Here is a 27,247-nt window from a genome sequence, read left to right as displayed (position 1 = left end):
CAGCTTCACAATAACAATGAAAAAAAGTACAGAGCAAATGTGGCAAATGGGTGTCATCACGTTCCAACCCCTGGCAGCCAATATGATCTAAAGGTACATTACTGCACACATCACGTCCCAAAACACTGTCATGAAGCATTTCCCCAAAGCTGTTAAAGGACACTGAATGGAAGGAAATGATATACCTCTGCAGGATGAGCAATTTATTATTTTGGTTTTGGACAATGGTGGTGTTCTACAACATGACTGCAAGCAAATACTCACTGCCACCAGTACCAAAAAGGAAGAGACCATAAAACCAAGGCAACCGCGGGAAAGTATTTTAGGGTTTACTTTCAGGAGAAAGACTAGGTGGCAACAGATGACTCTGTCAGGACTGCCATCCTACCCACAGACACTCACACCTGGGTATTTTCTGTCTGTGCTCAGCTGAACAGGGACCTGTTTCCCTGCTCTGTGTCCCATTGCGGCCCCTCTGTGCCGGGTCTCGTTCGTCTGCAAGCTCTCTGGGCGAGAAACTGTCTCTCCCTGCCACGTTCCTGCAAGGTGCCTGGCCCACAGTGCCTTTCTGAAATCTTAACCGCAAAACAAACAGGACGACCTCATCCGTACCCCTTTCAGAGGACATTTTCTGCCACTGCAGAGATGAAAATGTTACCGTTCCCTGTTCTGTTTTGCCCACTATACAGTGATTATTATCATTGCCATTTGCAGATGGGCAAACTGGAGAGGAAGGGTAGGAAACCGGCTCCTCAAGATCATGCAGCTGGTGACTATTCCCCAGTCAAGTGCTTGACCTGCTGTACAACACAGCCACCCTGCCCAGGGGCTCCTTTGCTGTGAATATTCCCATTGCACTACGCAGGCCATTAAACCCAAATTTATAGAAGACTTGCATTTAAAGTTTCTCATTGGTGGCTAATCTGCTGCTGCCTTCAACAAGAAGGCAGTTTGTTTATTTCATCATCTCTTTACAGTGTTAAATTGCTTTTTTCTGTGTATTAAGACACAATGCAGATGATGATATAATTTTTTGGCCCCAAGGAGTGAACTTCTATTCAACAGCGCAGGTACGTGCATTATTCCTTCCCCGTTCCTGCTCCTCAGCTCAGAGGTGTCTGTCACACAGGTCAGCTCAACATGCTTTGTTCTCTTCAGGCAACGCTATTGCAAGGGTAATTATAAGTCAGGTAGACATTTCTTTAGCAGACTGCAAAAGACACAGTAAAAAATGTCATCTTACCTCCCAAAGTTTTCCAGGCAAAATTAAAACAAAACCAAACAAACCTAAACCCCACATCACTTCCCCCCTCCAAACACACAACTCCTCAAAGATCAACTCAGTCTTCTTCATACTCACATAACAAAAACGCTTTCACTCACCAGTGGTAAAGATTTATACTCCTCTGTTTAACATCATAAATAACGGTGACTTGAATTTCCTACAAGGGTAACACCTCAGCGACAGATAACAAGTTATATATTTCAATACCTACAATCCCACCTCCAGACACTGCCCTCAACACTGGATAGTCCTATAAACCCGACAGCTCACCTCTATGGCTGAAGTACATTTTCCCAAGTGAGATGGTTTGCCTGGAGGATGGTGCCTGGGAAACCCTTCCAGCAAGACAACCACACATCAGAGCTGGCCAGATGCCATTTGGGCTGTGGGCCTCACACCCCCCGGCTGCTCCGCTGGGTCAGGGACCTTCACACAGGACACCAGCCCAAACCAAGGCTTTGCTTCAACTGCAGAAGCTCAGGCTAAGAGAGTCCTCCTAAAAGCCCTCTGTGCTTCCTAGAGGGTCAGATTAAACCTCTCATCCCTGGAAGTACAAGAATCACCTGGGGAACTAATCAAAAGGTCAATTAGAAAACAGGCATTTCCCTGATCTAGGAACAGCTGGTATCCTGAAACACTTTTGCATTTCTTTTTTCAAGTGGAAAGATGTTTTCCACATATATATATATATAAAAAATTTATTTATTTTTTTAAGAGTTCTGAAAGAGATTCAAAATGGTTCCAAAAACCTCAAAGAAACCTTCTGCCAGGTGTACTGGGCACCCAGCTAAGGACTGACAGCTGGGCACCTCTGGGTAGGCAACAGCCCGAGCCAGGCTTTCAGTAATCAGCATCAAAATTTAGAGTTCCACAGAACATTTGGAGTTCTGGATGAGCTGTTATTTTGCAATAGAAAATATGTTGTATCAGAAAGTTTCTGACCAGCTGTAGCTCATCTCTGTGCTTTTGGTTCAGTCTCGTCATTAGGCAAGTGAAAGCTATTTCAATCTCAACACAATTAGCACACTCAACTTCTCTGCATTTTTCCTCTCTCATTCAGTTCACACTTGCCACTCCAGAGGAACCTGTGTCAGATTTAGATTAAACCTGCAGGAAGGCGGCTGAGAAGAAAGCAGCAAAGACTAAGGAAGCATTTTCTTTCCTCAGTTCTTTCACTGTTGATCTCTCTGAAATTTCCAGCCTTGTGCTTTTATAATGTCCTAGTACACGAAAGAGTTTGTAACATAAAATGTTACACTCGATGGAGCATGATGTGATATTGAAGCCAAATGGCCAGATGCTCTTTTCTGAGCTATTTCCAATGCTCCCACTTTAGAGAGTGTTTTTAATGGTACTCACAAGCTCTAGTCCTGTAGTTCGCTGGCAATTTCACGCTAAAGCACCATTGCGCTATGTTCTGCTGAAAACATTGTTTTCCATTCGAGGTTACAGTTATCTTCAATTTAATAAAAAGAAAAAAAAGAAAAAAGTAAACAAAAATTAAAAAAAAGGATACTGTGGTTCAAAGAAATTGCAGACAGGTAGGGAGTTGGATTCTCCCCCCAGAAACAAGATTGTGCATCTCATTTAGAGTACAGTTAAGACTATATAAATGACCTGGTAGGAGAAAAATGCAAGTACTCTTAGTCGGAAGAGGCCAAGGGCCATCTTTAACTGTTTGGCTTTGCTTAATGCTGTTTTCACATTCCTCTCTTTCTTGTGTGGAAGACCCTTTACAAGTAAAATCCTCTGGTTTGAAAGGTGGCTGATGTCAGACATTCGAAACCCTGGCACCGGGCGCTGGCGACACTGGGATTCAGCCTGTCCTCTTCATCTGCTCTTTCATGGTTTTCTCGTTTGCTGACAGCGCTGCATCTCTGTGGGTCACTGCCCAGGGTCACGAGCACCAGTTACTGAGAGGATACAACCACAGAGCCAGGACTGGAGCAACCAGGGCTGCTAACAGCTTTCTCCAAGCTGTTAAGAGAGTCGTCGCCCCGCGTCACCCATCGGGACTGGCAGTTGTGCACTTTGGCAATGGGGGTGATCCATGGCGACTTCAGACACTCCAGGGTTCGGCAGCCTGGGATTTAATGCCTGCACGAGCGTCTTCACTTACAACTAAGTCTGTCTCCTTTTCCAGACAGAATGCATTATTGCTCTATACAAATGTCAAGCCTAATCTCATCCTGTTTGAATCAATGAAACTCTAGTGGAATGAAAAGACGCTGAACGTTTATACGGGTAGAGGACCTGGCTCGTCATATATGCACATCACCATAGAACAGACTATTCCAATCCCTATTTTGACGAGGGGAAAGGAGCTGCGAATTAATGTAATCCAGGCACCATGAATTCAATCCTTTCATGATTTCTTAATGCCTGACTTTACAAGTTTAACATTCTTTTACCTTAGGAAATGCCCATAAAAATGCTAAATTAAACTGGAGATGGAAAAGAGGACACCTTTACTTACATGGCTTATCTGGAGAGTGAGACCTAGGAAATTTATCACAGCGATCTTTGCAATAAATGCAACAGAGTAACTTCCAATAACAGTAGATTACATCACTTATTAGGATTTTGCTTAGGTGGTGCAGAGTTCAGCGTAGAACTGTTCAGAAACATTTAAATAGCATTTAACTTCATGCTGAAAATGCTGATTTATCACAATCCAATGTGAATAGGCATGTCTAAGGACAGAGTGCACTACATTTTCAGATGCCAGCAATTATGATTTTTTGTTAAAATCATTTAAATGATTAAATGTCTTCAACCTGAAAGGCTCTTTTAAAAAACTTTTCATTTGAAACAGAATTATTTTATACTATAAATTACAGCTTGGGAAAGGTAAAAATAAAAATGAAGTAATTTTGGATTTACTGAAATAAGACATTTTGATTAACCTGTATTTTTGTACAACTTTCACTTGTATTTTACCACAGCATGTAAACTGCTAAAATTTTGAGAAACTCTGCTGAATGGGGTTCCTATTTATATCTTAGCTCTAAGACGAGGGCCCTGGCCCCATGAATCACACAGGGTAAAAAGCATTGTCCAGAATTCAGAATTAACGTTTGCCATACATAAACCTTGTGGCATTTTTATTACAGCACACCAGCCTAGAATCTGCGTTTAAAACACCGACTGCTCAAAGGAATCTAAATCTCCTTAGCTGAGGGTAATAAAATCAGGTCAAGAATTCACTACTCAACAATCTTCCATTAGCATTTCTGTTCAGAGAAAATGTAGTTCATCTGTTTTTAAAGAAAGTAAAGCCGGGCCATATAGCGTAAGTTTGGAGAGTATAATGGTTTGCTTGTGTATGAAAATCTGTTAGGCAACGAGCTTTATTTCCTCGTGAAGAGATTTCAGTGAATCTGCATCACGATTTTTTTACAGTACACACAGTATTTCTGCGAAGCCCCGAGGTGGGACTGCATCCCTACATACATAACCCGTGCTTGGTTTCAGCTGGGAGCTCGGCCACCATTAGCAATGCAATCACAACAGCAGAGCGCGCAGATGATCTGAGCTTTTATCCTGCTTTCAGACAATTCTTTTTGATCCTAATGGATTGTGTGTTCCCAGGACCGTGCCATTGTCAGCAGCCAAAACTGGCCAAAATTACCTGTGACACATCTGCACGAGGACACGAGGTCACAACTAATCTTAAGCATCCAGCTAAACTCTGCTGGAGAACTAAGCCATCACTTGAAGTCACCATAGAGTTAATTTGTCACACTGCTACCTAGGGACATCTCTCATTGATTTCTCTGGCCAGGACCTCTTAAAACAGTAGGTTTCTTTAATATATCTCAAACTGGGTAAGTCATTAGCTTGGGGGCGGTGGGTAGTGTTTGCTCGTTTTTTGGGTTTTTTTCAAATTTCTGAGTTAGAACCTCTAAGAATTCATCAACTGGTGGAGATTCTCCCCTTGGAGGTATATCACAGTTATTGAGAATAAAGTAGTATGTCCAGTTGATGCTGGCCATAAAAGAGAAAAAGTTTTGCTTTCAGTTGTGAATGTGGCAACATATTTTTTATTTAATTTGTTTGGATTCTTAATGGTGGAAGCAGAATTTAATTTGTACTAGAGACTCCTTTAAAATAAATGCTTGATCTCTTCCCACCCACTATTACAGTTGATGGGTACAAAATAAAAAGAACAGCAATTCATTCGCCTTATCACTGGAGCACCAGAGGAAGAGAGAGATCCTTAATGCAATGATTAATGACTCACTATAAAAAGATGCATCATAAACTGCTCATATTAGGTCAAATCATAAACTCGGCTTTTAATGTTTATATGATTCCTCTCTAAATAATTGTGTCTGTAGCTCCCACTACAAAGGGAACTTACCTGATCCTTGCAAACCATGCAGTTTCTTACAGAGTCATAATTTGTGACCCTCTCTTACAGGGATCACTGTCTTCCTCTACATTTAAGCATTCCTTGAATTTCTCTTACTATTGGGACGACTGTTTGTACTACAGGTCAGAGAGACTATTTGATGTCCCGGAGCAGCAAAGATGAACATGATCTATGCTGAGTTTAGGGTGTCTTCTTCGGGCACAGACACATCCACAGCTTTGCTGCAGGAGAAAGTACCATTGTTTTTCTTTATCTCTGCCTCCAGGTTGGGAAAAGGACAGCTGAACAGCAGCTGAAATGAAAACAGGGCTACCGACCGCTCGCTGGATCCAGGTGGATGGAAGGAGGCAGAGCAGTGGTGTGGTGCTCGCCTGAATGCAGCTAACAAGCCAAGTTGCTCGTGCTTACGAAGGCACCTCGTCCACATAGGAGTTGGCCATGATTTGCCGTTGTAAATTCCTGGCCAAAATCAGTTTTTAGGTGCTTACAAATTCCCATCAGCTTCAGTAGCTGGTTGGTGAACATGAAGAGAATAGCACCATTTGTCCATAACAGAATTCAGTCCTGTATTTATCCATCTTGCGGTGAAACTGTCATCTTTGAAAAATATAGTACAAGATGACATTATGTAAGTGTCCTTACTGTCACAAGCCTGCAATCATGTCCCCCTCCCTTTTATTTCCCAGAACAGCTGGTGCTTTTTCTCAAACAAACCAGAATCTCTCTAGCTTGGCAAAAAGACATTGGCTTCACTGCAAAGCTAACCCATTAAGGAGAGTGTCACAGCTCCAACCAATATGAAGTTTACACAAAAAATAATACGAGTTAAAAAAAGAGCTGCAGATCCCTAAATACTTTCAACAGATGTGGTAGCCCCATCACTTTATGCACTGCTTACTCAGTACAGAAATTCACTTAGGCTAATTATTTAAATATTTCCATTTATGGAATTCAGAAAAGGGGAAAGCCAATAGTAGAATACCCAAGATGATAATTTTTTAATAAACAATAGATTTAAGGGGGATTAGCTGGGTTATCAAACAGTATCCTCCCAAATCAGCTCATTAGTTTCACTGTCTTTCCCTATTTCCCTTTAATAAAACGATTTAAATGAGGGTTCATTAGGTACAATGTAATCTAATTCAGACACTCGAAGCCTAATCCCTTTTCTTTTAGCAGTAACATGATAATAGTTTGCAAAAAAGTTTAAAAGATTATTGTTACAGCTATTTTAAATAGGGACTGTTTTCAGCCAAACGTGTGCCACCACTTCCCTACCATTTTATTATTTATTATTGTACTATTTCTTGCTCTTTAGTCATTCATTCATTCATTCATTCTTTCATTCCCTTTTCTGTCTTTCCTTGCTCCACACAGGCAAAGTCACACACGGGCAACAGGCTTTTGACAGGCTGCACCTGGAGGGTCGTGGTCAATAGCTCCTTTTCAAACTGTCAACCTGTCACAAGTGGGGGCCCCCAGGGATCGACAAATGGGACCAACACTGTTTAGTATCTTCTTAAGTGATCTGGATGATGGAATCAAGTGTAGCCTGACAAAGTTTGCTGATGACACCAAACTGAGCAGGGAAGTGGACACTTCGGAAGGGAGAGACAGCCTGCAGGAAGACCTGGAGAGGCTGGAAGAGTGGGCTAACAAGAACCTTATGAAGTTCAACAAGGACAAGTGTAAGGAAGGTCTTGCACCTGGGGAAACTTAAAGCGACTTGAGAGTCCTGGTGGACAACAAGCTCAACATGAGTGAACAGTGTGCTGCTGCAGCAAAGGAAGCCAACAGGATGCTGGGTTGCATCAACAAGGGCATCACCGTCAGAGACAAAGAAGTCATTATCCCACTCCACTCGGCGCTTGTCAAGCCACACCTGGAACACTGCGTTCAGTTTTGATCCCTGCTACGCAAAAAAGATGTGGACAGGCTGGAGAGAGTTCAGAGAAGGGCCACCAAGATGATCAAAGGACTGGGAAGCCTGCCATGTGAGGAAAGGCTGAGAGAATTGTCTTTGTTCAGCCTTGAGAAAAGACGGCTTAGGGGAGACCTTATGTTCCAGTATTGAAAGGGTCTCTCCCTTTTTACAAGAAGTTACACGGAAAAGATGAGGGGTAATGCGTACAAGTTACTCCTGGGGAGATTCTGATCGGACACAAGGAAAATTTTTCCCAGTGAGAACAGCCAGCCATTATCTCACTTTCCCAGTGAGAACAGCGAGAATAATCTCCCCAGGGAAGTGCTGGATTCCCCAACATTGGACACTTTTAAGATCCAGCTGGACAGGGTGCTGGGCCATCTTGTCTAGGCTGTGCTTTTGCCAAGAAAGGTTGGACCAGATGATCCTTGAAGTCCCGTCCAACCTGGTATTCTGTGGTTCTGTGATCCCTCTGTGCAGGCATAGGGGATATGCCAAATATCCCCGCGTGGGTCAGTGCACCAGGCCTTGGGAAAGGAATGAATTTTTGCGACTTACTTTGAGATTCTGGAGTTAAAAAATAAAAAACAACCCAAACCAAAAAACTTCATAAATTCACAGTGATTTTATAAATATCCTAGAGGGAAGGGAGAAGGTTCCTGTGCATTTTCATGCTGCTAGTTTCTGACAGCTCTGAAAGACACGCAGGAGGGTATCACACGTAGGACTTGCAAATTAGGAGGCAGACGCTCTCTATTACTTACCGTGCTAGATCCAGGCTGAAAACACAGAGTAACAGATCCATGCTGTGGACGTACAGTTACTTCAGAATAAACTCACTCACTCACTCCTGTACTTTTATAAAGCCTTTTTCAAACAGTAAGGTTCATTATTCTTTGTATGGCAAAAAAACCCAAACCAAAAAACCCAAACCAAACCCAAAGAACGAGAGCAGGTTTCTAGATCCTAGGTTTCTGCAGACCTTAACAGGTTCCCTACCCCTGAAAACCTGTCCTCGCTCACTTCAAATCCTCGTCTCTTCAAGCAAGTGCCATTTCATAATCCTATTAAAACCTTTGCCTCTGTTTACCAGGAGCCCTAATCGTACTCAGCAAGTTCTTCTCGTTTAAGGAATAGTGACAGCTTTCAGATTTCTTAGGAGGCTTATTCATCAGCTACGCCAGAGTTTTGCCAGAGCGTTCAATCTATTCTGGGAGCAGCCATGTGGAAAAAGTTTCAAACAGCTCAAAGCCCTGCACAATGATAAAGGAAAGCTCACACAATCCTGGTAATAGCCTGACCCTCTTAAGGAAAATTGGATGATTTGTGGTAGCAGTTTTTCTGTCCCCTATGTGAATTCTGAACCTTAAAGTATAAGCACAGTCCCATTACAAACCCTTTCCCTCTTGCGATGCTGGAATAATAAATACACACCCATACGTGAAAATAAACTCTTGCTGTAATGACCTTCTTCCTCAGCCCACTGGTGTGAAGGAGTTTGTAGCCATTTTGGAAAAAAAGAGTCAGATAAAGAATGGACTAATTTGATGTTCAATGTTTCACCACGAGCAGAATATATGCCTTAATGAGCACATTACATGCACCAGGGACGTGTTACTGTGAAGCAGGGAATAAAGAGTAAGGGGAAAATAATTAAACAGTCAGCTTTATAACGAGGAAACTGTGTTCATGCAACATTAAGTGGCCTAATTTTCAAGTGCTAAGCAAAGACATGTTCCTTGGACTTCAGAAGGACTTGCTGGCAAGCACCACCTTGAAAACAAGGGCGAAGGATCACAAGTACCAAACCTCCTACAGGTCTAGAAGCGCAGGGTGGACTGATGCTGTCCCGAAGCCATCTGTCCACGTTTTGCACTGACCTATCCGACAGGATCAAATACCTGTACCCTGTAGTTTTGATTCTATATGGAGGACCCTTAAAGTTTTAAAAAACCACATCATGCGTTGTACATAGAGCATTATAAGTGACTTCTGGCAGTCTGGCCTTAGTTTTCTGTTGGTACTGCATCAGCTAGGCACAAGCATACAACATCATCGAAGTGCAATGAGCACATGAAGACTTAGTGTAGCTGTTTGCACAAGCAGAGCTAGTGGGAAAGGGGAAAATCTGTCTCTCTGGGTTCAGACACTGACAGAATGAAACAATAAACCATATTTCTGACTGTTCAGTTCTCTTAAGGCCAGTAAGGCCAGAAACATTCATTTACTGGGACTGTCAGTTCCAGATAGCATTGCAATATCAATTACTTTAGCATAATGACCTATCAGTCAGACAGCAATTCTGTTGGGCCACAGGCTCCCCGTCTTTCTTTGCAAATGGACATGGCACAAACTCTCTTCTTTGTTACTCACCCTCATGCCCAATTCAATGTTTTCTCCTCCATAGACCTCCATACCAGGGTCAAGCAAGCCAATCTCACCAAAATACTCTCGGTCCACTACAAACGAGCATCCAATCATGGCTGGTGTCCTGCACAGAGAGATTAAAGTAAAAAATTAAGTCATTTATTAGCTGCTACAGAACCCACCTTCTAACAATTTTACACAGACAAAACAGTTCTTAGTCTTCAAGTTTACATTTTAAATGTATCTATTAGCGTGCAATCGCATTGCACGCCATCCCCCCAATGGACAGAGGACCTTGTGGGACCAGTGCCACCCAAGTAACTAGCACACTGCCAGACACACTAGGACCAGCTGTCTGTGAGACAGACACAAGATGTGAAGTCAAGCACTCCATGCATGTACGTGAAGCATCCAGCTGGTTTTCCTTTGTTTTATGGACACAACCTCTGTGCTGGAGCTGAAGTTCATCACCATACAGAGTAGCACAAGAACCAGAAAACACTTTATTTAAAAAGACAGATACACAAAGAAATCCCATCAGCTTTGTCAGAAATGAGGACTCCCTTTACCCACATATTCAAAGTAACTGCATGTCAAGAGCCATCGGTCAATCATGGTGTGAAGTTTGGCAAGGGACTTCCTGGAGTCAGCTCCCGCAGATACATTTCAGCCTTTGTGAAGCTGTTCCATGGTTAACATTTCTATGTTTGCTGAGGTCAGTCTTTAGAAAAGGAAAAATTTTCAGAGGAAGAGACTTTGCCCTCAGATCTGCCACTGACCAACTGGGTGATTTCAGATAAATCATTTCCCTTCTCTGAGCATCAGTTTCTTTATGTGTAAAACTATGGCTCTGCTCTCCTTTACAAAGCAATCTGAACGCTGTCACCGAGCAGCACCACATGACAACAAATTCTGGGATCATTTACCGTACGAACACAAGCATTATTTCAATGCAATACAAGCTAGTGACATGTACTAGTTTCATTCATCCAGACTTGCTCTGCATCTCTGTACTGGTCACAACAACTGCCTCTAAAATTCAAGGTAGGAGCTAGGTTTTGCTACTACAGCGCATAATTTAAAAATGTAAACTTGACTAAGGTGGAAAACCAACAAGAGCCTGCAGCTCCGTGTTTGACATGCAATTTGGCTGCAGGTTGCATAGAGCCTACTGCGAGATCATGGGGAGTCATCCTGCAATCTGAGCTACAGGATGTGCCTGGTCCCTGTGGACAGACACCCCATTTTCGTGAGATCCCAACAGAGCAGGCTGCTGAATCAGAAAAACTGCAGAATCATTTGAGAAACTGAACACTTTTGGAGCTGACCTAGAAGGATGAGCTGTGCTCCCTCTTGCATTGAAAGGGAGGCAAGTTTGGACCATCTGGCAGATACGACGTTATTCCTAACAGTGCTATTGTAAAAAGACATCAGGAAAATTCTAATTTATGCCAATTTTCTGTTTTCTAGTAGAATAGAGAATGCTCTATCTAACACCCAAGCTTATACATACACCATGAAAATGCCCTATAGAAACAAACATGATGGAAAAGGTCTAAAACCTATTTTAAGAAGTCTCCCTTGTCATGCACTAATGTTATACTGTCACTGTGAAGTCTCTCTTGTCCCAGATACCTGCACATTTCTTCAACTTGCACAGAAAGCTATTCACAAGGTATTTGCCCATGACATCTGAGAAACGTAATCATGAGGCAGCTTCATACACATGTGAAAAACTGCCCTGGCTGGGAAAATGAACACATTTTTCACCCATGTATTGGTGGATCCCACCAGTAGCAGCAGGTGGCTGCTAGAACGGTGTTATCACATCAGGTCGTTTTTCTCATCATCAGTTCACTGTTTCTACAGCAGGAGGTTAAAAAAGCTTCAAACAAACAGCCAAGATAGGGTTAGATAAAACAATTCTTTGCTCCTGGGCCTAATGCATAACCCAGCATTGCAGAACATTGCAGCCTATGGCAGGAAGTATTTGGTACCCTTGAAAAGGTTCATTTGCTGAAGCGCTGCTGTTACTTAGCTGTAATGGACTCTGCTGTCGCGCTCACGTTACTGGTACTGCTTCAGCATCTCTCCCTTGCACCTTTTCTCAGTTTGAAAGCCAATGCAAGCTCTCAGATCATGACAAGCGTATACTGCAGTGCACACTCTCCCTCTCATGTTTTCCCTGCGTAATTGAAAAAGGCAGCTGTTGATAGGAACACATTTGATCAGCACTGTTTCTGACAAAGTTGAAATAGCTTGATTAACTCCCATGTTCCACCCTTGCAGAGTGAGATGCGTTCCCTGGATCACGAGCTGGGGGGACAAGATTCAATGGTGGTTACAAAGGCAAACATCTGGCTTTCACAGACGACTTTGGACTGAAGTGGGACTCTCAGCCAGATCCCCGCGCCCCTTCAGTCAAAAAGGCTGGAGGAAACTGAGGCCAGATGTCACAAACCCTACAAAGAAACCGCAGCAGGGTCACCACCAGCACCCTCAGTGCTTGGACCTCTCCCACGCCCCACAGTCCCCCTTTCACGTGCACAAAAAATTCCAGCACTTCTCTGCTTGATGCTGTGATTTGTGAAAACTTTCTGCTGAATCAGTCTCTAGTCAGAAGTGGTCTCAGAGCTCTATGAAAACCACACACGGTCCTTGGTACTCCCGGCTGGACACATCCACCTTCTGTTGGTGCATATACTTGTACACCAGGATCTTTACAAGATGGATGGCATTTATAAATTCAAGTTATTTGGTAAAATGCACCCTCCTGCTTATAGTTCCTAGAGCCATGCCTGAAGACAGACTTGCCTAGAAAGACTGAGCGCTCTCCTGCACACAGGACCCGACATATCCTATATATATCCCACCGTCTCATCCTATTATCACTGAAAACCATATTTTAGGCTACCGAGGAATAAATTTGGTCTAGAAACTGAAATAAAAGACGGACGTGACCAAGGAAAGGGAATTCAGGAGCTTTGAAATGAAATAAGCCTTTGAGAGAATATTAGGTATTTCTTAAGTGTTAACCATGATAAAAAGGGAAGGAGGTGGGGGGAAGAAACACATTCCACGTTCTTCATTTTCCTTTTTATGTATTTAAAACTAAACGCAGGTGGCTTAACTGGATGAAGGCGAGAGCATCATTGCTTTGCAAAACTGAGCTGCTAGTTTGGGCTCAGACTCCTTCCCTTTCCAGACACGCCCCCCCCGCCCTGCCCCGCCAAATCCCCTGGAGGCAGCTCCTTACAGCCGTAGGATGCTCCCATGAGGACATTTCTCCTTCCTTCCTAATGAGGAACGGTACTGCCCGGCTTTGCAGACTGCTCTTAGGTGCTCGAATCTTTTTCTCTGGGGGATGGATTTTTGCAGCTGTCGTCTCTGTCCATTAAAACACTAACTTGTTAATTGAATGGGGGCGGGAAAAACATTTAGATGCAACTACGTAATTATCATTCACAGATGAATGCCACTGAGGACTGCCTCTGCAACTCCCTCTCTCTCTTCTAGGTTTTATTTCTTCTCATTACATAGATTCACATACAGACTCCACAAGCCTTCATAGCTGATATAGAAAAAAATATGTTTTTAGGAACAAGCAACAACAGCAGTGCAATGGCAGAAGGAACCACATCCAGCTTTTCAGAGAAGCCAGTCAAAAATTGCCACTGTCAGTGCCTTCCTCTACCTGCATTTGGCCGCCTGCAGCCACTGCTCTTCTGCACAGCGGCACGGCTGCCGCCCCACCAGCTGAACGGAGCGGCCTGTGGCTCTGCCCTGGCTGCATTCTGATGCGATGGAAGAACTTGCCTACGATGCACGATGTTGGATTTTCTGCATACTGCTTGTTCAACTCTTCCATTAGGTTCAACCGGAGTTTTGGGCATCCAGTCCTCATCCAGCCCAGGCCCTTAACTTCCCTGTGCTTTGACTGACCCAACTGTAAACTAAGTGTAATGCGATTGCACGGCCCAGTGAGCTGGTAACAGCGCTGCGAGCCGGGGGACCCTGACTCTCTTCCCAGCTCTGTCATTCATCTGGTCTTCAGTGAGTCACTTCCTTCTGCCTCTGTTTCTCCATCTGCGAAGCACACATAAAATACTGGGGAAAAGTCTGAGAACTGCTTCAGCAGCTTGAAAGCCTGAGATTCAATTCTCAAATTGCTTTAAGCATATAGGTGGATAATTTATACCGACTACAGCGTTACATTGACACATTGCAAACACTTTTTAAAAAAACTGCAAAAAGCATGAGACCCCCCAAAAAGCATGAGACCCTCACTTAGCTGTATTAATTCGTTTTTCCAGTACCTGAAAAACTCCCGCATATCTACTACTTTTAGTACAGTAACCTAAACCACACCTGCTGTATATAAAAGGACCTTTTCCCTTAAGTCATGGACTTCCTAGTAAAACAGTGACATTTTTAGAAGGAAGGCAACACAAAATAGCAATTAGAGGTGTGCTATTTTTTACCAACACCTCAAAGGTGTTGGGAAACTTAATTGATCTGTGGAATATTCTTTGACACAACTGAGGATGTTATAAGCATTAATTATAATCAACAGCAGCACTCAAAGGATAACGTGGGAAACACAGCAAAATGGCTCTTGCAGCTAAACCTTAAAATGGAGCGTAGAATAGTATTGATTCTGCACGGGGGAAAGATACAGCATAGTCAATTTGTGGAAATTACTTGATGGCATGGCTGTAGTGAGGGAGATATGAGAGAGACATTACTCGGGGTAATACTCTGGGGAAAGGGAGGAAGCAGCGAGCAGCACGTCATGGTGGTAAACCCTCCCTCCCTCCCTCCCCGCCTGCGGTGGCCACAGGTACAGTGCGGGTGGCACTGGGGAAGGGAAGAGATGCACTGTGTGGAAGAGGGCAGTGCCTGCTACGGGATGGGGTACCAGAGACGGAGGACACGTTGGCCAGAGATGAAAGCCCCTTGCTGTAGGTCTGAGTCACAACAATTTCGTTTCAGTGAGATCTCCAGGAGCACGGCTCTGTCGGCAACACGCCAGCAGGCGCTGATACACATTTCTCAGCCAGGTGCATCCCCCTCCTTCCCTTTACAGACAACTAAAGGATGCTGCCTGGGGCCTTCATCAGGAACACGTGAAGGAGAAAGCAATGAGCACTAGACTGACGTATTGCACGTGATATGATAAGTCTCCTTTCCCTTATGCATCATTCTCCCCCTGCCTTAAGATCAGTATACATGCAATCAGGTCACATCTGAAACAGTTTTCAGAGCGTACGACAAGTCTAATTTCCAGGAGAACTGACCTACAACCAAGGACACACAAATACATAAATACAAACACAAATATAACTATAAATAAATATATAAACATAAACATATATATACAGGGATAAGGAGAGAGAGAGAAAGAGATTCGAATGACACACACACCGTATCTTTGAGTTTTCCATCTTTCCTGGCAGAATGTTTCTTTGATTCAGGTTCCTAAGCAGCACCTCACCCCTGGCCTGACAGATAAGCGGGGAAACCTGCATGGTACCTGCATAAGCATTTATTTTTTAATTACAACTCATGTCTTCTGCAAGAAAGAGTCACACCAGGCTGTGAGAACAGAACTCAAGGACAGATTTGCTGCTCGGGAGCTACGGGAAAAAAACTGACAAGCTTAATGATGGGAAGGTTTGTTAACCCCTTTGGACAGCTATAGCATGTGAAAAAAAGCAACCTAGAAAGCTCGGCAAGGAAAGGCAGGGTGATAGCGATGTAGAATAACTCCCTGATGCCCCACAGCAGTATATTTTTTGGACTGCAGGATACACGTCAGAACTTGGACAAATGAAAAAGAAACTGCTCTGCTACAGGCTCCTGTGGAGCAGCAACTGAAAAGATGGCCATAATCAATATACAGTCACCAGCTTTATTGTTACACGACCGCATGGTTTATCCTGAAAGACTTTACAGATGAGCCCCTTCCTAAGCTCAGGTACACAGAGAGATTTCTTCCTAGAACAGCAAAGACCCAACATGGCTGTATCACCATCACTACGACAGACCAGCACGGGGCCAGACGTGCACATGAGATGGGCACACACGCTCCCAGCTAACGCAGGCAGCACAAACCACTTCACCGTGGGCATATCAGACGCTAATTTATATCTATGAGTGAGACACAAGTGCTTTGTGGAGTGGCTGAGAGTGCGTGTACATACACTTTCCTACTGGTACCAAGCTATGGCATATTAAAGCAGTAAGTGAGAACATATGCGACAATGAAATGCACCAGTGCTGCTGGAGGAAGATAAAATGGAAAGCTGTGCAGCGCTTGGCTGTGTCAGGCTGACTAATGACTCTAATGTTAGTGGCTGCTGATCAAGAAATCAAACACAGAGCAGTCCATCATAATCACGGCAGGTGAGGGAAGATGAACCAGAGCTCAGGATGCCAGAAACCTTCCTCACTGTTCCAAAACCCAGTAGTATCTTCTGCATATAGAAAAAAAACCAGCTTGTTTCAATGCATAATCAAATTCATTAGAAACCCTTTGAAACAGGTTCCTTTGTTACACAGTTTGTTGCCAGATGATAAGGACATTTTTGGGCAGTGTGTTCTCAGGAACACAAATGGAAAATGACGTGATGGACACAGCGTGTCAAAATAACAATCCTCATTTAAATCTTCATGTTAGAGACATCTTACATCTCAAATGTCAAACATGCAAAATGGATTGCCTGCAGAATCCAATTTGGGGAACATCAATTGTTCTGAATTTCAGAGTATTAACGTGGAAAAAAAAAATAGAACCGACTTCAAACTGTATCAGAAATCTTTACAAAATCTGACACTTTGTTCTTGCTTTTTCTTTACCTTTGTTTGCACTTCAAGGTCACATCCCCTTTGTCGCTTGGACCACAACAGCTGATCTGACATTTTATGGTGTGCACTTGACACAACCGCCTATACGGTGCCCCACTGGCTTGAGGAACAATTCCTGTTCCTCCCCAGCAAGGCTCTGAGTAGGATCACACCACTGTTAGTGTTCAGGAAGGCAGAGGATCAGGCTTCAAATAGAAAACTTCTGAGAAAAGAAGTACGCACATCTGTTGTATAATCCCAGAAGAAAACAGGAATTGGACTCTGCTTTCTAAATGTCTCACCCAATTCTGCAGATCGATGATATTTATTCATACAATGCAAACACCAGAAATGCCAGGGCTCTGATCCTCACTGATACCAGGGTACGCATTTTTTTTAACACTGAAAATCTTTAATCCCTTTGGAGATCTGGGAGGAAGTATTCAGCAACACCAACCACAAAACCAGTCATGGGGTTATTAGTTATTAGCCTTTTCTTTTACAAAACACACAGAGACACAAAACAAACCTACTATTTATTGAAGGCAGTGTCAAGGGAAGCCTTAAGAGGGACAGTGTCAGCAAGGACTAAATAAACTTGTAGTTTTCATGCTGATGAACAGTCCGGCAATCTTATGAATGCCCTGAGCAGACACCTGGATCCAAAGACCAGCAATGTGGACCAGTTTGCATGCCTTGCGAACTGGACTGAAACAGAAATCATAGTTGCAGTGCATGGTTTGGAAAGCTCGTTACAAAACCAAGATTTGTACTAAACCAACAGAGATTTTTGAAAAAGTTTGCTTGCTAGTCTGACTTCCTTTTGAAAATACACCTTAAATTTTCTACAGCTACTAAGTTCCCATCGTGTGTACTTTCAAATCTCAGTTCTCAGTACAGACTTCCTGAACCTTTTCATCAATAACACTTGCATATTCACTCCTTCCATTACCGTAATTACGCTAGCATATCACTTAAAAGCCACAAAATTGCCTTGTCTTTCTGTAGGCAGGCAGAACAGAACAGCACAGCCAAATCCTTTAGCAAATCCATCCAGGCGCTGCTGCTTCGGAGGCCCATCAGAAATCAGTGCAGCGTGGCTATAAAGTGGATGCTCCGCTCTCCAAGATCACTGCCTGCAAAGCACATGTTCCCAGGGAGACAGATAAGTGTTCACGGTTCCACATTGATGTGTCTGCACTTTAGGGCATGTAATTCATAATTTGCAGGAGAGATACTTATGCAATCACAACGTCTCAGTGCTCCTGATATTTGTCAGCAAGGGTTGGGCGCTCTCCTCCTTGTGCTGCTTGTCTCATCTGTCTCTGGGCAGTTTGCGCACTGTTGAATTGGAGGGTTGCTTCACTCAGGTTCAGAAGAAAATTGTTGCTCTCAGGAGCCAGCTACTTACGTGCATCAGATTTCAACACTACTCAGTGCTTGAGTTCAGACCTTATTCACTTCTGTATCAGCCCAACTCAGTGCCAGCATAACTCCAGCAAGAGGTTGAACATAAACCTGAGGAACGCCCATGGTAAATCAGGCCCCATAGTGCCGAAAAACCACTCTTATCCCAGCATTACAGGGATAAGATTCCTTATTCTCCATTAAAAAGAATTGTAATTGAATTTCCAGAAGCGTTTTGCAGACACAGCTTCCATACTCGAGGGAGTGCACGAGCTACCACCACTGAAAATCATGTCTAAGAACTTGCTGAGGTTTAACATCTTAGTTCAGTCTTACCTGATGTGTGATCATTGCCTCTGGAACAGAAGATACTCAAATACTAGAACTACTCATGTGAAAATTAATACAGTGATTTCACATATAAACTGGAAGTAATGAAGTGTGCAAAACCTTTCAGGAATAAAAGACTGAAACCCCGATTTCAGGAGTGAAAGCTTTGGCTGATTAATTTTCCCTCATCAATAAACTATTTCTCAGGGCTGAGTGAAATAGATATAAAACATCTGCCCTTTTAAAACAATGTGAGGAGAGCAGGGCACGTTATCCAGGAAAACTGATTTTCTAAGTAATTACTTTCCTGCTTATTGAGGTTTCAAGCTGAGCAAAGGGTCAGTGATGAAGGACTGTGCTGTCTTGTAGTAAATAAGGTTAATGTTACCGTACAGCTCTGTTTTGCAGTCCCGGGGCATGAGAATGAACCTAAGTGCAACCTGCAACACTTGCTCAAATATGGATTGAAATATTACTCTCCGTATGAGGGACGGATCCTGTGAGATGGCCTCACCCTACTGATCACCTAGGAATGCGATTCGTTCCTCTGTGTCCTTTCCCTTCCAAAAGACCACTTGGACCTTTTCAGTTGTGTGTGTTGTTTGAAGTGCTTGGGTGGACTTCTCAGGGCCTGATAACTCAAGCTCTACACTGGAAGGGAAGAACATCAGCTTCTCTGCCAGAGCCTACATTGGGACCATACAATAGAGTTTCAACTTCGGGATGAAGCTGATAAACAGCAAAACGAAGATTACTCTAAGGTGGTAATTTATGTCCTTCCTAAGAAATCTTAGAAATAGGGCAGAGCAACCTAAAGCGCATACTTGGGTTTCATTTTTTTTGGCCTTTGTTTCAACAGTTGCTAACAATCGTACCCTTCACCCAGCACAGTACAACTCAGAGGAACTGACAAGCATCTGCACTGGAGATGAAGGGCTAGGAGATGTGAATTTTCAAAGGAAGGGGAAAGAATGTCCCTTTCTTATCAGTCCCTGTTTTTCCTCTGTAACAATTCTCAAAAACACTACCACAATTCCCGAAACAGTATTTCCTTAGAAAGTTCCACTTCTGTAAGGTAAAATGTTCCCTTATAGAGAAAAATAAATTGGCACTCTAACTATGTGGTCCAGTTTCATTTTAAAATTAATCCAGTAGGAAAACTCAGAACACGTGCAAAGTTCTCAAAAAAAAGAGCAAGTCTCGAACAAGGCAAGGCTAACACATCTCCTACCAGTGTTGCTGGGAGGCTCTGGTTTGGGCTGATGGCCAAGAGTGCTGCCTACAGACCAAGAGTGAAGCCAGCCTCTTTGTACTCACATACAAAATACCTTTGTTTGTCATATACACGATGTTCCACTGGTTTATTACTCCTGCCAGAGTCCATTGGAAACTAAAAGCATAGGTGAAAAAGATCCTGCTGTCCTACTAAAGGCTACAATGTGAACTTGAACCACGCATTCACAACTAGAGCACATACACTCCTGGGCGTGTTGTGGTGCAGCTCTGAGATGCGACACATTCATCCCCAGCTTTGGAGAGCCATCTGTTTTCCTCAGTTTCATTTTGCTATCCCCGTACGAAGCCTCTAGCCTTGCTTCGCTTAAATTCCCCCTCGGCAGACAGCTGAGATGGAAACATTGCTAGTACCAAAGTGACAGCACATGGGAGATTTACCTGATGGGAGCTGACTCATCCCCTTTATCGAGCCAGTCCTGCGGTGGGATTATGTACATGCACCAGAGGCCCCAGTTATAGCCGTGGGCTGCGTTGGCGTATTGCTGCACTTCAAAAGTGTTGTACTTGATATTGTCAATTGCTGGTAAGATGATCCGCTTTCGATCTTCTTTGATCCGGGTAAGTGCAGGTTCCACCCTGAGAACAATAAAAAAAGCAAAATGTTTTATAGCCATCCAGTAATCCCAGGTCCTGCTCTGCAGTCTGATAAAACAAAGTTCTCTAATACCAAGCAGCGACGGAGGGAGACAGCAGCCCAGAACACAGCGTCGCGGGATCCAATGCAGGTCACTGTCACACACTGAAGAGGCTGGGTCTTGGCGTGGAATACTTCATGTAGCAACAGCACATGAATTATTGCCTTTATGAAGCTGTACCAGAGCTTAACAACACAAAATTTTACCAAAAACTTTTTCTGAGGCCTGGAGACTGTAATTTCATTTTGCAATAGGCAAGCGTTGAGAGACACTATCACCAAGAGTAACTAAATGGTCCCCTAACAGCTACACCACCAGGATGCCTGGTAGCGATTCAACACCTGCTCTTGCTGACAAGGCCTAAAGAACAAAACACACACCAGGGACCGAACGAATCTGAAGGTTACTCAAAGGTTTTAATCTTATTTCCTAAGGACTGACCCCATCGGATCCAGTTTGAATGACAAGTGTGGCTGCATTATGCCTTCTAAAACCGCTTTGGTCATGAGAAGATTTCAATTGCCAGATGGTGCAAAAGCAGGGAGCTGCAGGAAATGTGCCATCATTTCAAAAGGCTTTAAAACGGCTTTAAAACATCAATGCGCTTTCAACAGAAGCTACACCCCAAAGTGTTTCAGTAGAGTAAAAAGCTTCAGTGCAAACATTCATTTCTGACCAAGGCAGTCTGAAGTTGCTATGAATTTACAGAGAAACTGCTCCAAAGAGGTAGCAGGACTTGCATAAGGGTGGAAAGCACTTCTCAAAGCGGTATTAGGAACAGCCACCGGTTCACTCCTTTGTAACTGTGTTTCCCCTTGAAATAAGCTTTGAAGATTTTGCAGAGCCCTCACGTGTATCTTTAAGGGAATGGTGGTTTGCAGCAATTCACAGAGGCAGTAGGATTTGAGCACTGATCTTTTCTCATTATTCTTTTTGTTGGTGGTTAAAAGGCAACAAAGGTTCCTTTGTGGTTTCAAGTTTGTTACCTTGTATTTTGTTTGTTGTCTTATATTTAGTTTGTCACCATGTATTTTCTCGTGTAGGCCAACAGAAAAGGACAAGTTATGAAATTAATTCAACCTCCATTTTCAATCTTCACTGCCTCAATCTGAACTATCATAAATTTTCAGGTCTATTCTGCAAGAAAACAGCATTTTCTCTGTACTGGAGTACAGACAAAATGTTTGTCTTTTACGTACGCAGACTCCATATTGCTTACATGAGAGCGTGTTCTCTTGCTTTCTCTCATTTTTACCCCTCCCACATCAGTAAAGAGAGACACAGATTCAGTGAAATCCTTGAGTATTGATGATGAGCTACTTACTGCAAATAAGTAGCAACGTAAAATAAGAGCATAACCGACAAAAAGACAAAGTGTCCCAGCATTTCATTTGGAGAGAATTCAGGGAGAGTTAAACTAGTTTTATTTTGATTCCTGTAGAAAAATGGCATTTGAATTTATCAGCTGGATGCCAATAACACAGAGCACGGAAGTTTTAATAAAAAGGATGATGACAAGCATGGTGGAAAGAGAAGAATGACACTGCAAGTTGCAGAAACTCCCACTGGCCAGGAAGGTTCCGAGAGAGATGTTCATCTCGTGTGCAACTTGTATTGTTTTGTTACTCTACTTTATTTATTCTGGGAATAAATCAATGCACCCCCCATCACTGGAATGCCCTGGGGTCTCTCTTACTCTCTTACTGCCAGCTGCAATTTTTGGTGCAATACCAATCTCTATCAATCTATTAATTGGAAATCTCATATTTTGAACTTTCATGAAATCTGAGGTGTCTGAAAGCTGTCCATTGGAAGTTCTGTTTCAGTCCTTTGTACCTGAGAAATGTGAATGATGAAGATATTACCACTTCAACACGTGTTGACAACTCTACCCTCAGGTTACAGATGAAGTGCCATGCCGAGGTTATGGAGTAAATTGGTATGAAAGTGCTGGAACTTCATTTTCACAACATCCCACCCCCCACAATGGAGGTGATTTTCTTCCCCTGTCTGGAAATCACATCCCCACAGGTATCAGGAATGGGAAAAAGTTCAGTGTCTGGAGAGACCACACATTTATCTAACTTCCAAAATACATTCACACCCACAAATAAGAGAGCAGGCTTGGAGTCACAGACGGAAAGACAAAATCCAGTGCAGAGTTCTCTGTTAGCAAAACTCAGAATGGAGAGCCTTTTCATTAAGCATCGTACACCTGTGGGATTTCACAGCTTGTCTTGCCTGATCAGGGACAGCAGAAATAGCAACGGGGTATTCAGACGCCAAGCCCTCGCTCGTCTCAGTGAGATCTACAGGCACACTGAAATCCCAGATTCTGCCAATGCCCTCTGCACCACCGACACCGCTTGCGCTCTGCTTTTCTGCCTGCCAAGATCCCTAGGTAATGACCAGTGAAGAAGGACTACAAGCTTCAACAGGACTGGGTAATGGACTGTCTTTACATTGCTTATCTTAAGTAAGCCATGAAATGTGAAGGGTTTTTATTGCTATTCATTGCTAGCAAAGTCCAGCCTTGGAGTGGCTCTATTAGGCTCAATGGACTTACACGGTGTCTTTGTCTCTGTAAGCTGCGCTGCACATTCATCAAATCCTTTGTCAACTGTGCTGGTAATTCTGGCTTTGTCTAATTGCTTCAGGTTTTTGAAAGGATTATGATTAAATCTTTCCTAGTAATTTCTATTTTTTTTTCCTAATTTTAAGCTGCTACATTATTATGTAGATTTACTCATCCTCTTTACAGACACTAGTGTTCTTTCCCTGTTTTTTTTCCCCCTTGACTTGTTTTTTTCAGTCTGCATCTGCAGAAGTCAGGTGCTCTTGGCAGCTCCCGGGACTAAAAGGCCAGAGTGGAAGAGGTTGCTGAAGTGCAAGTATGTTCAACGTGCTATGCGGATGAGCTGCAGTATGTTGTCTGAGTATTTCCTTTCCACGTGGCCACTGCTGGCGGTGAGGTAAGATTCAGCCCTGCCTGATTAGGACCATAAGCCAGATGTGAATTTTGAGATTCATCTCTATTTTTCACACACACAAAAATATTAGGTTTCTAGCCTGCTTCTGAGTCAACATACTCTATGAGCACAGAGTAGCATGCATTGTTAACAAGCTATTTACTGGAGCAAGAGGAAAAATTCTCCCAGGCATATTTACAGATGTGATGGATTTCAGTAAACTAAACATAATCAAAAGGTTCAGCGTTAAAGGTAGTGCTTCACATCACCCAGTTCTTTTTTCCACCTAATAAAAACGAAGGAGACAATCTGGGCTGGAACTTGAGAGACACAAGAAGTTCCTCCCTTTTATCCTCTCTAAAAATATACATTTGTTGGTGTCCTCCTCTCACTCTGAATAGATTGCTGGTGAATGGTTAAAGCCAGAAGAGAAAGGCCAGTAAATTTAGCTTTCTTACAGACTCCACAAGGCTAAAGGGTATTTTCACTTGGGTTTTATTTCTCTGAAGCAGTTCCAGAAATACAGTAACACACTGCGGAAGTCTCATTCCCAGGACTCGGCCCTGCCACTGACAGTGCTTGGTTGAAACTCCACAGAGCATACAGCTGCCCCAGGATTTTGGTGGGTGTGGAATAATTACTAAATTGGCCAAGAATACAAAAATACAGCATTGTTCACACATTAAGGAAAGTCATAAAATCAAGAGGCTTCTGAGGTAGAATACAGCCGCAGCTGGCACACGAAGAATGCCACATCTGTGATTCCCTGTACAAGGTTGTTTGCGAAACTACATGAGGGATGGAACGGAACGCGCTTGTTCCGTGGCCTTCCCTTGTGACGAATAGCAGATATGGGGACGAGATGGTACTACGGAACTGATAAGCGGCCTACACGCTACCCGAGCCAACATTTCGTCAAATGTTGATGAAATGCTGTTCTTTGTGCGAACTTTGCTCACCACAATGTACCAAAACACACCTCCATCCCGGAGGCTATCCGCCCCCGAGGTGTGAACACTCCTCCTTGAGTACATTAATCATAATAAAAGTACGTATGACTAAAGTCACTCAAACTCCACTTTGAAGATAAAAAATAGTATAAAATAGCCCAAGAGAGAGGGGATGCCAGGGAAGACAACATCACGAAGAATTCCATCGCTGATTTCCGGGATCAGTCGACAGGCTGAGCCTTTCTTCCCCCCCATAGGGACGCCTTTGGGTAAGACTTCGATTACACCGAGCGCTTTCTCGGCGACTTAGAAATTTCTCTAGAGAATCTCTGCCCTACATTTATAGCCAGGCTGTATCACTTATAATTTTGTTGCGCGTTTGTATACTTAACAATATCTTTATTTGCACGTGCTTTGCAGACAGTGCATTTATCACCGGCAATCCTAAAGAACCTGTATATCTGTTGTTTAAATAAACTGCACTGTTTAAGTAGCTAGTCGTTTCGCTTTCTCACTGAACGCAACCAAAACTACAGAGAGGCCGTGCTAGTTCAGGAGCACGACTAGACTGAAGGTGCAGTCCACTATTAGTGTATCCAAATCGTGATAGTTTAATACATATTAAACGCGATTGGACTGATAGTGCTGAATTGGGCATCACTCAGAATTTAAGCCTAGCCGCACCTAGCCTCCCACCTCGGTGAGGAGTGTTAGAACGCAAGGGGGTTTATCTTCTGCCAAAACTGCTTGGCCCCTTTTCACGCAACAGTGGGCTTCCCACAGGCTCAAGGACGTGCTGGGAGAAGCACCCACAGCAGGTGCCTCGGTAAGTCACGACTCCTTACCAAAACTCTCTTGGGGAATTTGTGGAAGGAATATCTGATTGGGAACAAATTCACAATAAATGGATTTGTCAAATACTGATGAGCGCATCACTAAACACAGCACATGCATTTCATGCATTTAATGCTTTTGCCTACCAGTGGGTCAATTTCTGGATTAACACTGTGTTTTCCAAGGTGTTGAGCACCCACGATGACTTCAGTGAGAGCTCCAGAAATGCCGGTACTGTGGGCAAAGAGTAAGTGCTCCCAAGATAAACATTAGAGTTCGGAAAAGAATTGGACGGCAGGATTTAACCCCGAGTATAGAATAAACCTGTAAGAAGATTGAGAGCCGAGGCAGGGGTCATAATGTGATCACACAGGCCTCTCTAATCCCATTGTAAGTCTGTCTCTGAACATATATGCATTCTGTATTTAATATCGGGCCAATTCAGAACGGCTCAAACCCCACGGGAAACCACAGCAAACAAAAATTGTATGCTGTCTTACATCCTTATCAGATTGCCGGAGAGCTCATACCAATGGGGAAGTCTGATTTTTCACAACGCTGAAAAGAACAGCTTCTTCCAGATAAAAAACAGATAAAAAGTAGTTAGCAATGAGCTCCTCAGCACACATGATTATATAACTCACCTTTTTAAATATGTAAAAACACCTGCTGATTTCAAGCAGACTTTTAAAAAGGCACAACATAGGAATAAATGCACGTGATCTAAGAGAAACCACACGCATGCCGCAGGCCAGATCCTCTGCTGGCCAACTCTTCTACTTCAATGGCCTTCACAACTTCAGGGACGCTTTGCTAACATGCATCATCTGAGGAGCGAACCCAGAATATTTTTCAGTTCTTAATTAGAACGACAGAACAAGGCATTTGTCAATAAATCCCTTCTTTCCCAGCTCCCCCCGCCCCCCACAATGTCACTTTGTCTGTGCAAAAATTTGAATTTTTCCAGAAGTAGATTCTTTCCTAGATGACAGGAATTGCATTGGGAAATGTCTTTCTCGAATTCTGCCCAGTCCCAAGTGGGTACCCAAATATCCTAACCTCTGGGTTCTTTTGAGATAAACACGTACATCATTTTTTCCTCTCCAACATCACTATTCTAATTTTTGCTCCAATAAAAAATGAAGAACTAATATTAAAAAATCCAACCTTTTGTGCCCCCTTTTCACAAATCAGAATTGCAAGGACTTAAGGAAGAGTCTTTATAAGACATAAATGCAAGGCAACATGGTCTCATCTGCTAGATTTTTTGGCTCAGTGGGTGTAATACCATATTTTACTCTGGCTGTACCACCGTCAGGTACCGTGAAGTAAAAACTTAACACAGAAATGTAAGAAAAAAAATCTGTGTAAACTGAAAGCTTATTTTGCATGTGATTTTATACGCTACCTCACATTTCACTGACAATATACATTTATCAGATGCAGACAAGCAGATCTACTGACATACATAATTCTTCACTGAGGCCAACTGAGGAGTATTTCACGCAGAATGCCTTTCCTGTAAATAAGTGTTCAGAGAACTAAAAATAAATAAATAAATTTCATACTCCCTTCCTCGGTCTCTAAGAGGCGAGAGAAATTCCCCATCTGTTTTACCTGACATCTCTATCAGCATTCCTGTGTGCCCGGGGAGGTTTCAGACCTGCAGCCCCCAGCCAGAATGGAGCGAACGCGGCATAAACGCGTGCTGGAGAGTTAAAGATCAGCTCTTTGGCTGCCAAATCTGAATAGCTCTTTTCTGCACCACTGAAAAGCACTGAGGATGCTTCAATGAACACCCTAGGTTGTTTAGGTAGATGAATAGTCGAAGTTGCTTTCCTGGCATGTCCTCTGTATGGAAGCTGGCACCGTCCCATGAATCTGCAAGGCCCACATGGCTTATCTTGCACACTTCCCTCTTCGCTCAGATAATATTAGTTCGCTTTTCCTATCTAAAACGTGTATTCCATTAACTTACCAAATTGAGGCTTCAGATGAGAAAAAACCTTCCTTAATAAACACATGTCCT

General features: G+C 43.1%; 1 protein-coding gene across 4 annotated transcripts in view; it reads right to left on the bottom strand.

Moving 5' to 3' along the window:
* Positions 1 to 27,247, bottom strand: part of GALNT9 (polypeptide N-acetylgalactosaminyltransferase 9) — a 252,854-nt gene that overhangs the window by 65,672 nt on the left and 159,935 nt on the right. For 3 of the 4 annotated variants that reach the window (XM_074606360.1, XM_074606359.1, XM_074606362.1), the window contains 2 exons: positions 20,209 to 20,406; positions 9,958 to 10,075 (listed from right to left, as the gene is read on the bottom strand). In XM_074606360.1, the coding sequence (XP_074462461.1) occupies positions 9,958 to 10,075; positions 20,209 to 20,406 (316 nt within the window). Of the gene's footprint in view, positions 1 to 1,555; positions 1,688 to 9,957; positions 10,076 to 20,208; positions 20,407 to 27,247 lie in introns of those variants that run through there. The other variant, XM_074606363.1, reaches the window with a different exon arrangement.

Source organism: Larus michahellis, chromosome 13 (genome assembly GCF_964199755.1).
Source record: "Larus michahellis chromosome 13, bLarMic1.1, whole genome shotgun sequence".
NCBI classification, from domain to species: Eukaryota; Metazoa; Chordata; class Aves; order Charadriiformes; family Laridae; genus Larus; species Larus michahellis.
The sequence above is the reverse complement of the archived record's forward strand: the minus strand, read 5'-3'. Positions and strand labels throughout refer to the sequence as shown.